The sequence below is a fragment of the Vanellus vanellus genome (assembly GCF_965231255.1).
Source record: "Vanellus vanellus genome assembly, chromosome: 2".
Classification (NCBI taxonomy): Eukaryota; Metazoa; Chordata; class Aves; order Charadriiformes; family Charadriidae; genus Vanellus; species Vanellus vanellus.
In genome coordinates, this window is record NC_138906.1 from 157,231,918 (window position 1) to 157,247,180 (window position 15,263).

The 15,263-nt window shown below is 41.6% G+C and overlaps 1 protein-coding gene across 2 annotated transcripts; it reads right to left on the minus strand.

The window, feature by feature from the left end:
- Positions 1–2,254: 2,254 nt before the first annotated feature.
- Positions 2,255–14,287, minus strand: ZHX1 (zinc fingers and homeoboxes 1; the record flags this gene model as incomplete). Of its 2 annotated transcripts, none has more annotated exons than XM_082479800.1 (2): positions 2,255–2,349; positions 11,124–14,287. In XM_082479800.1, one exon carries the CDS (start codon positions 14,285–14,287, stop codon positions 11,663–11,665), a length of 2,625 nt encoding a protein of 874 aa, XP_082335926.1. In that variant the 3' UTR covers positions 2,255–2,349; positions 11,124–11,662. The 2 variants fall into 2 exon arrangements, with proteins under 2 accessions (XP_082335926.1, XP_082335925.1); XM_082479799.1 differs by lacking the exon at positions 2,255–2,349 and adding an exon at positions 3,565–4,580.
- Positions 14,288–15,263: the final 976 nt, after the last annotated feature.

The window sequence follows — 15,263 nt, forward strand, 5'->3', positions numbered from 1 at the left end:
GTGACTGGGGAGGTGGAGGCAGCCAGAGCGGCAGCACTGCTCCAACCAGCCGCTGAGTCCAGCGGGCAGTGAATCTCCTTTTGCTTTCTCATCTCTCCAGAAGAGTAAAACCACAGAATATGGTTTCTTTGTAAATTATCAAGCCACCCCACCGTTCCAGTAAGACACAAAGAAAGAGTAGGGAGCTGAGGGGTCCTGCATCATAGAAATCAAAGAGTAAGAACCATTTGTTGTTAACAGAAGCCAAAAGCTTTTCAGGAGTCCTTAGGACAGACCGGAGAGGACACATCCCCTGAAAGATGGTTCATTTGCCTGCTCTACCTTAAAACAGTGCAACCTTTCAAACCCCTGGCAAGGCATATTAACAAGGCCATAATCCTTCCCCCTCAGGCCTCACAAAACCCAATAAAGTCGGTATTGCCAAAAGGGTGCACTACGCACAGATGTGTTCTTCTATTAATGGGTTTTGCAACTATTTTCTGTCTAGTAAGATAAATGATGAACAGAATGAGCACGCCCTTGAGTTTGACCAGAATGCTGTTGAAAAGAGGAGAAAAGCTTTCTGGAAAGAAGGAAGGTGATCAGGTGCTGGGGAGAATCCTAAAGCAGCAATCTTCCCACACAAGCCTGCACATTCCCACTACTGATGTGAATCACGTATCTGACTGGCTTCACTCAGCCATGTAGCGTGAGCACCGAGGCTGTAGCTTGATGGTCTGCGGATACAAGCTTGATGCAGAAGTCATTATAAAGGGTTGTATCTCAGATCTACTGCTCTAACTGGAAAAAAAACCCAACCAACTTGCTGTTGGGCATGGTGAAGTTTGTATGCCTCCTACGCCCTTTTTTCAGTTTTATCAGTTTGTCTGAAAACTCATTAACTTCCTCTGGCCACAGTTAGCCTTGTTGCTTAATTGCTACTCGTGATGAAACCAGGTCGTGGAGAGCACAGTGGATTCGTTACCTCTCTAGGTTAAAACTTTACTACGGCCGTTTTCAGGACTGAGCAGGACTAAGGGGTGATGGCTTCAAACTGGAAGAGGGGAGATTTAGAATAGATATTAGGAAAAAAAAAATCACTCCGAGCATAGTGAGGCACTGGAACAAATTTCCCAGGGAAGTTGTGGATGCCCCATCCCTGGAAGTGTTCAAGGCCAGGCTGGATGGGGCTCAGAGCAACCCGGTCTCGAGGAAGGTGTCCCTGCCCATGGCAGGGGGGTTGGAACTGGATGTTCTTTAAGGTCTCTTCCAAACCAACCCATTCTATGATTCTAAGTAACACTGGTGGCAACTCCCCTGGGACACCATTTAAGCAGCCTTGGCTGCTGTAGACCTCTGTTGTACTAACATCCATTAAACTGAGCTGACTTCCTATGATACTGCTGTCTTGCAGGAACAAAGAGAAACAAGTCTAAAGATATGCCACGTTGAAGAAATATACCCAGGGCTTCAGAATTGCCCTTGAGTGACCCTCACAACTCATGGGCTTTCCCAGTCCTGCTCTCCTTTTCCACACGGAGGCTGGCAGGGGAGGCTGCCTCCACAAGGGAAACAACCAAACTGTCGATTGCCCAGTGCCTCGCTTCCCATGCAGCTTTTGCACTGCTGGAAAGGAACAGTGGAAACTGCTATTAAATTTAGCTTCTGTGGCTTCATATTTGCTTTGTACAGGTATCAGTGCCCGTAGATAGCCCGAGGCGAAGCAGAGGGAAGCACTGCTCCATGAACAAATGCAAACAAAATGCAGAAATCAAGAATGGACTTTGCCCACAAATGCTCCCTTCCCCAAATCATTGCGAGTGAAATGAATTTAGAGCAAAGAACACCATAAAACATACATCAGCAATGCAGTTTTTAGCTTTGTAGCATCGCTAAGAAAAATGACAAAGCCACTTCCATCACAGGGCTTCCATGGGTCTCTGGTTCTGCACCTTGTGGGCACTGGCTGCGATGCTTGCACAGAAATCCTTGCAGCTGCGCTTCACCTGGAGGCTCTGGCTGGCTGCTGGAATGGAACTGCAGCATTGAGGGAAGCTAAAACTGCAATATTGTTTTACCATCATCTCCTTCGCTTCAGAACATGTCATTATTAGAGGCTGCTTTGTGGGCCCTCTTCCACGTTAGTCCCTTAAGACAGGCGTCACTGCAAGTATGTTTTTTCCTATTTGGCTTTCATTTAGGAAAACTGAAAATCACTAAGAGGAGAGATATTGCCAACACTGACCTTTATTTTCACCCAAAGACACAAATCAACTAGGTGCGACACACAATTTCATTCCCTTTTTCCGTCTTTTCTTTCTTCTACCAAATAAATATTTTAAGGTAATGAACATCAGCTCAGGACTGAGCCTGTAAAGAAACACACATGGGAGAGGAATTAGTCACAACGCTAATAGTTCAACATTATTGCAGTAGAAACATATAAATATATTCAAATGTTTCATTTTACAGTATTTGAAGTGCAACAAGTCATTTAACAACCAAAAATGTTAGAAACCATCATCTGACAAACTAAAGACCACCACCAGCAGTGTCTCAAAGCAACGCCAAGCCCACAGGGAGCAATTTAACATCATTCTAGAGGGGACTTTTGGGTGTAAAAAGAAAAATACGGCAGTGCACAAAGTGGTTTGGTATTTTAAATTCTTAAAAATAGTAGTTGACAGTATTGTTATGAAAACAAATGGAAGATGGAAGGAGCTGGGAAGAGGGGGCTGGGAGAGGGGAAACAACCCACAAGGCCAGCTGGTCTCTTGTGAAAATATAGACTGAATTGCAGCATTTTGGAATTGCTGATAACACTGTAAACAAAAAAGGTAACTGTTTAAAAAAAGGTGACTGTGTGCATAATCCAGGGCTTTTCATAACTCCCTCATTAGCTGACAGATTCTTGAATAAGCATTCTTTCTTTTTTTTTTTTTCCTCTCCCTTTTTCTCACCAAACCAAGTAAAATGTATTTGGCCATACAGCAAGCTGTACTGACTATTAGCGCTCATCTCTAGGCCTGTGCGTAGGTCACTACTTCAGCTAGGGATGTAATTTTTCGGGACTGACATAAGCTACAGCGCAGGAACGATTCTATCGCCTTAGATATCTTTTTCTCAGGCAGGAATAGGTCTGTAGGCACAACGCTGGGTCCGGCAGGGAAGACCGGGTCTCAAACCCCTCCGGTTGCAGCACAACAGTTGAAGTAGCCGAGTGCGACGAGTCACGCTGACGCAAGACAGCGGCACTGCCTCTGGCAGGGACCTTCTGTGACAGGGAGATGCAGAGCTCAATGGAAAGTGCTCATCTCAGACCCTTCTTCTCTGAGGAAAAGGCACATGTTAAAAACAGCCACAAAGTGTGACATACAACTGACAGGGACGTCAGTGGGGAGGTGGCTCCTACTTACCCCTAGTCTTCCCACCCTAAATATTTTAAATGCGATAATAAAGAGCCTTAATGAGAAAAATCAGGTGAATGTCCCTGGCCTGCTGACACAGCAGAACAGTTCAGCAACAAGCAGCTGCACTGACTTGCACATGAAGCTGACCTCATGCTGGCTGTTCAGCCAAGCCTGTTCTCCAAATTCAATGCATCTGAGGAATTGGTGAAATTCAGTTTTGTGTAACAGGAAAAAAAAAGACATTTGAGAAGATCTGGTTTGTGACATTTTCATACAGACACGGTTCCTCGTTTCCACACCACCTCTTAAAACCACACACACTCAGTAAGGAGACATTTATTCCATTATTTCTGTTTTCAAATTTTTGGTACAAAGTTTATTTTCAGAAGTTCCCACACGATCCTTTCTTCTACCAGCGTCTTTTAGGATTTTTCTATCTCTGATTTATTTTCTTTATCTGTTGAAGCAAAAGCAGTAATTGCTACAGAAAGCAATAATGGCAATATTACAAATATTTTACAGCAGCATCCATTTGTCTCTTTGCCTCAAAAAAATAACAAAAATAAATTCAAAGACAAGATCCATACTGCCACAAAGGCTTAGGTTTGTGATATCCAGAAGTATGCTGCGTTCCCATATATGAATTGTACAAGTCCAGCACAACTTTCCAAGTTTGTGCAGAGCCTGATAAATAAGACACAGAAATATCAGTTACGTTATATTGTTTCTAAGAACTTTTACTCTGTAAAATGTTTGGTCACTCAAAGCTATAAGCTTAATCACATATCAAAGAACACAGGCAATAAAGCCCATCTTACTAGAACATATAGTATTAGGCCAAACAAAATATAAGAGGACAAAATCTAGTGGTCACTGAAGCCTCTTCAAAAAAGGTCTAAACCAGAATGTTTCCATCGTGTATCAGAATAAAAACGTACTGTATTAAAATTTGATTTTTTTTTTCTTTTTTTACAAGCTGTCTTTTAATCAGTCTTCTATTTACAGTGCAGAACTTCTGCCAACTGCAGTAGTTTAACTTTGGCACAACACTAAGTTCCAATCCTTTTGAGTATTCAAGTCCTGTGTGTGTCCAAAAATTTTCTTGGTTTCACGAAAGATTAGGCCCATTCACAGTTAACCAGTTATCTTGAACTTTTTCAAGAATTGCTTCCCCTTCACCACACTGGGCAGCTACAAAGGAAAGACACTGTAAGCTATTGCATCATTCAAAAGAAACTCTTCATTCTAAACAGTAACGGTATTGTTGCTTCCTTTAACATCACATACACCAGACAGATCACACAGACAGCTACATACTGGACACCTTCTAAAAACCTTGCTGGTCGTTAGTGAATCGTCTTCCTCATATTTCAAATACATAACAATGCATTAACTTAATTTCACATGTCAAACAGGACATTTAAATATATTGCAATATATTATAGAAAATTGCAAAGCGCCATCATTTCTGTAAACGAGATCGACACCTGTTAACTCTCCTGTGCACATGAAGAGCAGTACCTAGTGCCATGTTTTCTATACAATATAAAGCCTTCCCAGGTAGGGCAACTCATTTTAGTGCATTTCTGTACAGACTGTAAGCATACATGCAGATAGCCAACTATGCAAAATTGGAAACACTTTTGGAAGCTGGAACTGGAGGTGGGGGCAACATTTCAAAATTGTAATAGAGCTCTTGTGGTTGATCGTTTCGTATCACTGATGAAGACCTGAATCTTCTGTCATTCTAGCAGATTCTTTAGGGAAGTTTCATGATAGGTATCTAGTATTGAATAAGCATAAGGAAATACTTTCATCAACTGGGACACAAATATTATGTTTCTCAACACATTCTAAGTTATGCATGGTCCAATGTTCATATAATAACCTTATCTCTAAAATATTTGAGAAACCCCAAATCATTTTTATGCCACAGTATTATAACCAAGGATCAGTTACTTTATCCACCACTGTAGTGCTACCTGCTCTGGAACAAAAGGGAAAAAAAAAAAAAGAAAAAAAGAAAAAAACAACAAAAAAGGCCTCACACTTCCCAACAAGGGTCAAGTCGGAAGCAGAGGTAAGTACCACTGCTAACCACAAAACAAGGATCACTGCTGCAATCCAACCAGCATGCTCCCAGGCGAAGATCCATCTTGTCTCATTTCAGATGTCTGTAGTGTCAGTGTCTGCCTGCGAGCCACGTGTAACAGTCAATGGAGTTTGGGGTGCAGATCGTCTGACCAGCTCCAGGCATTTAGGATAAGCTGGCTTGCATTTGTTATGTAGACTGCTCAAATACAGACGTCAACATGCTATCAGACAAATCTCAGCTTAATTAGTGAAAAGTGCTATGGGATCCTCAGTTACCACTCTACATTTTACAATGTTGTGTAAGTCGTTTTTGGCAATGACTATCCACTGAAAAAGTGCAGATGCTCTTCACCGCAGAAGGAGAAAAACCCCCAAAAGCTCAGACCATTAAACTTGAAAATATTGGCTCTAACCCACCTGTGCTTCAAAATCTCCCTTTTTAAAAGTGTGAAAATTATACAGAAATTTGAGCTATTGAGTAGCTACTGAGGGTTTTTTTCACTTTCTGTTACAACTTCCACTTTAAAATCTCTTCCTATAGATTTTAATACATCACCAAACCTCAAGTAACTTGACCTGATAAGTTTGTGTCATGCTACTTGGAAAATCTGCTTATCCTAGGATATCACAAGCTTGATGGAGAATACAGGTGCAATCCAGCACTGTTCAGTGCAGGGAACCGAGCCCTATACTAGCCCTTCCCATCTCTAAATTAATGATCATCCGAGGCATTACGAACAACTCTCAACAGTTTTACTGCTCTCTGATCATTGATACTATCTTTTCATTACTACTGAACGTAGGCAAAATTATTTTCCAAGAAAAAATAAATTAACTCAAAGAAAGTAGCTATATTTCATTGCACTCTATTTTTGTGCATTCAGGTTAGGGCAGGGATATTTAATATTACAGAAGCATAAAGATTATCTTCTCTCCTTGGGAGATATGAATATAGACAGATACGGGACTCAGGTGGAGGACGCAAATCGATACTGTCATATTTACAGGAGCAAATACCGATATCCAGCCTGAATACACAGTACTCCATTAAGTGCAAAAGGGAAAATGCTCCCCACCTTAACCTACAGCTTGGTTACTCAGCAGCGAGGGCCTAGTTGTCAGAGTTACTGCTGTGCTTTCATTTCAGAGGAAAACGGAGGAGGGAAAGAGTGTCTGCATCTTTGGGCTTTCTGGCCTACGGGGACGGTGAAAGGCCATGAATCACTTCATATGGGTTCCAGAAATGCTTTCTCTGCTCTGTAAAGGAGAAGGGAGTGCGTTTGCCTGCCTCAAGAGTTCCTTGGCGACCAGGAATAAAATAGGCTTTTGCCCAAAGTCAGCAAATCATGCATTAGAAAAATTATTTCATGTCATGTGTGGGCATTGCAAGAGTTTCCTTCCCTATAATCAAAGTTACAGCCAGACATCATATTGCATATAATGTCACGTAAAACCAGTTTTTAAAATGGTACTGGACAAGGTTAAAAAAGGGGATGGCCTCATTTACTATAATGTATTCGAGATAATCCACTAAATTCTAATCACGAGGTACTAGATATCTTTCCTCTGCTTTCAAAACAAAGCAGAGATTTCTATGTGTTAAAAATGAGTGATTGCAATACTTTACTTGTTCTGTCAGAACAGCAAGAGTAAAACTTGTTTTGCTTATCAGCTTTTAGGTACATGAATTCTGCAGGGCAAGCAAAAGTCAAGAGCCTTCAAGCTCCTACATTTTCCCTTCTTTCCACTTACAAGCCAGCACTCTGTTAGGTCATTCAAACCTCCAGGGAGGAATAGGTCTGACTTTCTTTTTACAAAAGCTAACCATGGGGTCATTGAGAGGTTGATACTGGGAAGACAACACTGTTTAAGATGGAACTGTGCTCCTTCATTGTACCCAGAAGCAAGAGAGAAACATACTATGAAGCAGCACGATAAAGTGGATCCCTCACCCGATTGTGACATCAGTTGCTTTCTTTTAGCTCTTCTCCCTCTCCATTCTGGCACAGGATTAGCTTTATTCTCTCTTTAGCTTAATTCCAGAGATGGCAGTAACTAGCATCATCAGATCAGGTACTCCTAGCAGAAACAGCAGATGAAGAGGAAAGCTCTACTTTAGCTCTAAAGGAACTGGTCCTCACAGCTGGATTCTGAAACAGTGATCCCAACGAAGACTGTTGGGACAAACCAGCTACCTAGAGGTAAGATCTGAGCAAGAGCAAAGAGTTTCTTCATCTCACTGTCAATGACAATCACTGAAGCCTGGCTCATAACTAGTTCAAACCTAAGAGGGGAAGCTCCACAGAAATACAGAAAACATACCACAGGCTCATCTACACACAGCTCTTCACGGAGCAGGGCAATCAACAAAACCCCACATGGATACTCAGGGTAGATCTACTTGCTTGCCCCTTCCCTCCCCACTGTCAATGTAGCTCAGGCCAAATGGCTTCCAAAACACCTTGCAGGTGTGCGTAAGCTACAAGAGGGAGCCAAGCTGCAGGGGTGCACTGTTGATGAGCACAGCAATGCTCAGATTCATCATAAATCAAGACATTTGCTGATGTGCTTAAGATCAGGAAGTTTTCTGTCTAACTGGCAGAGAATGAGAAGGTGCCGTATCCTCTCTACCCACCAGGCGACTTCTGTTTCTCAGTTGACTACATAGTGTGTGAGCGTTGGGCACTCAGGTAAAGGAGCACAGCAGCCCAAGGCTGGCTGAGATGAATCTGCGCTGAACTGCTGTTACCAGTAGCTTTGAGTTCCCACCAGCCACGACCACAATTCACAGATAAAACAGACCAGCACGCTGACAGCTCTTTCCAATGCTTTTCCTGTCAGTCCTGATGCGGGAGGCCTCCGGAAGGAGTTTCCCTCTCTCCTAGTATGCAGTGCAAATATATACATACTGTAAACATGAATAAACTGGTAATTAATGGACTCTGTTCAACAGAAGTAACAGACAGGCTATGAGCAATAATGAATGCATACAACTGCTGTCTTCAGGCTGAAGCCACTCAGATTTTTCTCATCCTTGGCACAACTGAAAGGCTTACAACGTGCATCTACCCCGAAGGAAATGTGGGTACTCTGTATCTCTCACTGGTCGGCCCACAGCACGTGGTTTAATTTAAATTTTATATTCTGCAAAGAGATGATGTTCCTCAACGGGCTGTAAATACTGTTATAACCAGTGGAATACATGGAACTGTAATATTTACAGCAACTGAAAATCTGGCCCAGTATACATCAGCCACTACCTCTGACTATTTTACTGAAAGAAGATGTCCAACCCAACTATATTTAGTCTGATAAACAATGTATTTCCTCTTCCTGTGTTTTTCAGACCAGATGTGCTAAGGCCTACCATTGTAGCTGAGTGTTATTTAACAGAACACTGCCAAAATGCAAAATTTCCCAGTTTAATCATATAATTAACTTGGATCTTTATTTTTTCCCCATCTACTAAAGAAGGTTGGATTTAATGCTAACCTAAATGCAGCCTCTGCTAACCAAAAATTGAGATGTTTATTCGGACAGGCTGCTTGGGTGGGGTTTTTTGTTGTTGTGTTGTGGGGCTTTTTTTAAGCAAATTAATTCGGGGTCAACTTTAAGGCTTAAGGCAACTCCAGATTTTGCTTGCTAGAGGCATATTCCCAAGGATTTTAAGAATTTGCTTTAATATTTTTGGAAACTTAAAAATAGCATCTCTTTCCCTACTAGATTTGTCCTTTCCCACCCAGCAAGCACTGATTTTTGACCCTGTATTTCCAGCAGAGCCTGAAGCTAACACAAATCTTTCTTATATCTGCTGGCCTCTACAACAGCCTCATCCATACCATTACCAGCCAAACAAGAATACCTCCCTAACACATGTAGCAGTCAATGCTGAAAAGGCCAGATCCTGATCTCTCTTATACCACCTCACATCCAGCATTCCAATGAAATACACGTGTCCTAATACGTCCAATGTCATAAGCACTCCAATGAAATACGCTGACAACACGGTTTTGCTTCTCCCCCACCCCAAAGTTAAACTGAGGGATTCTTGGCTAGCCCTCTCCAGCACCACTGGCCACTTTGTGTCTCACCAATTTGAGCCTTGGAAGCCAGGAAATAGTTTCATCATCAAATTTGTGTCACACACCAAAAGCCTTTTTCTTTCCAGCAATCTCAAATAGTCAGAAGAGCTCACCCTGGTTAATGGCTTTCACCCAGAACATCCTCCTGCAACTCAGGCAGCCTGTTCAATCTGGAAGCAGAAGGACAGCTACAAGTGTCCAGAGAGGAAGGTGAGTTAACAATATTTTTTTTTTTGTCAGACATTATTCCCTTTCTTTATTTGACTTGGGTTTCACCCACAATCAGGTATGAAAAACAGATCTAACATGGACTCCTCTGCTTCAGAAAATCATGACTAAAAGGACTTTCTTGGTCTTTTGACAGTTATCACAGTGAGGAAGAAAGAGTAATTCCAGATTAGGTTCTTGGAAATGTGGAAAAATTAGGACACATTTTCTCTACACTAATCTGTCTCTCATTGGTCATCAGATGCAGAAGCCTACAGAGAAGATGCTGACAGATGTGCTAAAGGAGATTGCTAGTATCCTTTCTTTGTTAGTGCCAATGTAAAAGCAGACAATGCTGGCAACAGCAACACCAATTCATCTTTTGACATCTAAATATAAAGTAATTTATCCCTAAAAAATGCAGACCGACAGTAGCAAGAACACAAACTACTCGTCCTCAGAGTACCAGTCCTCTAGGATGCCAGCCATCTTCCTAAACTAACTTCCGTGAATTTGGCCCATTGTTTTCATCTCAGCAATTCAAACTCTACTATAATTTCAATGTCTTAAATGGCTTGTTTGATTGTTTGTTTTTCTGTTTTAAAGACACTTATTCAAGATGTAGATGTTTTGCATCAGAATAAACTATTTCCGGAGTTCAGTACAGGTAGATCAAACCACCTCTAAAATTAAGTGTGTTCACCCAGCTGCCCTACGAACAATCAGCATAGTGGCGAGCTCAGTCCATTGGGATGAATTTAAGCTAAACTTGCACACAAATCATTCAACTGGGCTATCGCTGAAGAACAATTGAACACTAACATGTTTAACATTCCTAAGCACCTAAAAGCCATATAACTTCATTTTGTTTAAGAATCAAACATCACGTCATTGCCACAACTTGCTTGAAAACCTTTCTTACTAGCACCTGAAGACGCTTTTCGTCTCTATATCTGTGTATTCCTTACAAACCCTTAAGCAACTCTGAATGACTTTTAGGCAGTTTCCACCTCACGTTTACCTTAAAATTCAGTGTAAGATTTCAAGAAGTTATTCTTTTTAGCTAGAAATATACATACTTTTCTTACCATTTCCAACAAAGGAAAGAATCCACAAGCTAAAAACGAATGTAACTATCAACTGCATCAAGTCTGTCAGGCATTAAATTAAATTGATGTAGGATACACTGATTAAATGTAACGAAAAGCATCTTCTAGCATTAGACTCATTCAGTTAGCTCATAATTATCAACAAGGAACATATCAGCACAAGTTCTGTAAACCCAAAACACTCTGAAGATGCGCAAAAGGTGCCAGTATCACCTCATTTTCTTAAACCAAGCAATCCTCACCCCTAGGTTTATTGATTCCTTTGTCACAGTTTTCCCCTTCTCTTTTGTTTTGAACTCTTTCCTTAAGAAATAAACCCAGGCCTTGAAATCTTTCAGGTGAAGAGATGTTTGCAAAATGGCATCTTAGGTTTTTTGTATTTTCCTCCTTCATGAGCAGGCAATGTTCTCCTACACCAACGAAAAAATGTGTCTGTGTGTTTTTTGGAATTAAACAACATAAGGCAATTAAATATTGAGAAGCAGTCACATGAATGATGAACATCAACCTTCCCATTGGTAATGTGGAAGAGGAGGAGCTGAACTGGATCTGATTTATAACCCCATGTCCTAGGCTAGGTCTGTGGATGTCCATCTCTTGTAGCAAGGAAGCAAATAGTTGTTGCCTGCACAGGTAGCATCTTGCCCGTGTTCTTTTAGGTGGAAGAAAGATGCTAAGCAGGTGCTTGCTAAACTGAAGGCCATGAAAAAATCAGTTGGCTCTTCACCACAACATCAAACCTAATTCATAGGTTTTTGGCCCCCAAATCCCAAATTGTATGTCAATCTGATTTTGAAAGTTTACGCTTAACATGTCGGGGGGGTTCCCAAGTATCACTATCATCTGTTTCTTCCTCATCTTCCTGATCTTCCAGCATTTCATCTTCCTCCTCGTTCTCATCAAACAGCTCTATTCCAAGTTCTAATCTTCTTTGTCTTTCTGCAAACCACTCCCTGACCTGCTCATATCCCATGTGAGATTTGGCTACCAGTTCATCAAGGTCTTGCTCATTAAGGAATTTGTGCTTCATATAGTAGTCCTTCAGGATTGCTGTTCCAGTTTTGAATTTTATGACAGACACGCCTCTGTCCCAACAATTTAACCTCTTGCTTCCTCGAGGCCTCCCCCGAGGCCTCCCTCTGCCCCTCCCTTTTGGTCTTCCTCTCCCTCTCTTCCTTGCAAAGCCTTGGCCATTCAGACTATTTGCATTGGCGCTCTGGTAATAATAATACCATTTCAATCCACCATTTTTCCAGGCATAGCGAGTATCTCCAAACCAGCTCACAATTTCTGATCTTGGGAGGCCAGTTTCTTCTGCCAGCTTGTTGTACTCTTGTGGAGATGGCCACTGAGTACGGACAAAGGAACTCTTAAGCATGTGCAACTGCTCTGGTGATTTTTTGCCTATTTTGCTTGAAGTTGAACACCCTGATTTTGCTCCTGCCGCTCCATCTCCCACAGATGTTTCTCCAGCCTCTTCTTTTGAGCTGCCAGCATTGCTCTCATTCAAGTCAGCTCCCTCTTCCTTCAAGACATTTGATTTCCTTCTTTCTGTAAACCAGGCATCAATCTCTCTCCTGGTCAGTTTGGTTTGTGCTCTTAACCTATTCATCTCTTCATCAGTAAGGACAGGGTTATTAAGAAAACTTGCTTGGAGGACTTGCAGCTGTTCAGCAGTTTTCTCTTTGAATTTCTGTGGGGTGAAATCAGGAAAAGCGCTCCACGATGACTTGCTCTGTGGAGGGACTCCCGTTGGAGACTCATTCATTTCATCGCTTGAATCAATAACAATGGTGGCACATGAATCACTGTTGAGATGAATCCCATGATTATTCTTTGAGTTTCTCTGATTGTAGCGTGTATCACTGAACCACTTTTTGATCTCTCCTTTAGTCAGGCCTGTTATTTTCATAAGTCTAACAATTTCTGAATCTTGAGGAAACTGATTTTTAAGGTAGCTGACTTTCAATTCGGCCAGTTGTTCCTTTGTCTTTTTTGCTCGGATGCCGAAGGAGTCAGGATTCATCAGCGTGGACTCATTTTTGATAGGCTGAGGGGCTGGAACGGCAGCTACTTGTTTGGTTTCTGCAACAGGTTGAGCGGTGTGAATCTGACTCTTCTGTAACTGTGTTTGGTTTGGGACTCCCGCTACAGTCAAAGCTATCGGGGCTGTTACTGGTAATGTATTTGCACCTGCAACTTGAGTGAGAACAAGTCCTGGCTGACCCACTATTTGGCATGTCTGTAAGATTGAAGGTAAACCATTGCTAGCGGCAGAAATGTGTGCTGGAATAACGGTAATTGTCTGTGGCACAGTATGCACTGTGCCATTAAATTGTTTCCTCCTTGCTTCTTCCACTTCCTCCGGCGTCCAGCTCACACCATGTTTCAGACGCTGGGCAGAAAACCATATTTTAATCTGTTCCTCTGTGTACTTAGCTTGAGTGGAAAGAACAGTGATTTCCGACATGGTTGGATATGGGAATTTGTTGTAGGTGTTAAGCAAAAGAGGATTGTTATCCAAAGCGGTATTATAGGCTGGAATGCTATTTACAGGTATTAGGACTTTTGGAATCAGGTTTGAGTTCTGTGGAGCTGTAACAGCTGTTATAACCTGCGCCACCCCAGGCTGAAGCACTGGTGCTGGAGTCACTACCGCACTAGCCACATCTGCTGCACTGCAAACAACTGAATGGCTTGCTTTTGACTCAGAAACTGTCGGTGGTGGGTTTTCTACTACTTCTTCAGAGTTTGGCTCATTTTCAGTTCCCTTTTCTTCACCAGGAATGTCATCGACTACATTGTGGAAAACAGCAATACGTTTAGTCTCAGTTTTGTTTTTCATCATTTTCATAATAGGAGTTTTGCTAATTGAGATCCCTGATGAGGGGACCTCGGAAGAGTCGGCCTGTTCAGTGTTTTCTTCTCTAACAAAACTCCCATCAAAAGTGAGATCATTTACTGTTTGTTCAAAGATTGTCTGATTATTACGTTTCACCATGGTCAATTTAAAATTCTCCTCTCCAGGGTGGTACTTCAAATTATGTTCTGAGAGAGCATCATATCTTTTGGTAAGGAAATTGCATTCTACACAAACATAGGATGAATTTAATACTACGTTGGGATGTTCTGAATCCACATGAAAAGTAAACATATTGAGATCTGGAGTTTGAAAAGTACAGTATTTACACTCGTAACCACCTTCTACTTTATTTGTATTTTTCTGATTGTCTGAATCCACATACTCATGAACATCCTCATCACTTGTTACGCTCTCTGCTGTAGGGTTATCTGCTGGCGCGAGTACAGGTGGTCCTTCCTCCAAGTCTGATACCATTTCTAGATCCGGATCCTGCTCGTTGGCTAAGACCATGCATGGTGTTGTTGATTTTCGTTTACTTGCCATGCCTGTTATGTGAAAATGATACTGACTGGTCAGAGTCAGACTTAGCTTCAAGATCTTCTTGATTAATAATAATGGCTTTTGGTACTTCAAGTCAGTTCTTGTAAAGTCTCAACATTTATCCCATTAGCAGCTTTTCTTTTGTAGTGCAATCAGATTAAAAATAGATAGTTGAGGATGAAATGTTGAGACACACTGTTTTAAAGTCCACATCCACCACCTGTAGCAAAGAAGAGACAGGGGAATTAGTTCAATTTAAAGAGTAACTTCTATTCTGCTACATATTTTGGCTTAAGGTAATTAAGCCCTTTGGGGTTCATCCCCTGAAACCAGAAGACCCATTCCAAAAAGAGATACTCGAAGCTAAGTTAAAAAAGGCAAAATCCAATCTGCTTATTACAGGCTGAAATTTGTTTTAGTTCATGGCAATGCAAGGAAAGGCACAAAACATAGGATGGTGTAAAACAGGTAACTTTCTGACTGTTTCTTTCTTCAGAAGCCTTTTTCTTGGCACAATGCTGAGGTCAGTTGTCCTACATAATTTTTTCGGTCTTGCCTTTGGACCACTTTGCCAATGCTATGACAACTTCCCTGTGGGCTCAAGTCTTTCCAATCACAAACTCAACCCCAGCATGACACCTCCACTACGACTCTGTCATGTCGTTCACGTCAGAGGTTGTGAAGGGTCCCAAGAAAAGGCAGGTTTAGAGTGTTTTTCTATTGTATTATATATGTGACTATGAGCATATGCAGAGCCTTTCTCCCAAGTCGGCAAAACAATGCCTTTTTATGGCACTTTGACAGACAAAAGATGACTATCCTTTCTTCCTTGCTCCCCAAATGTCATTCTCCAATTGAAGACCAGTCTCAAACCAATAAAAGTTGATTGCTAGCACATGGCAATTAACTAAAATCTGTTTTCATGCCTCTATGCATTAACAGGCACATGATTGATTGTGTGAACTGTACCAGAGAGAAA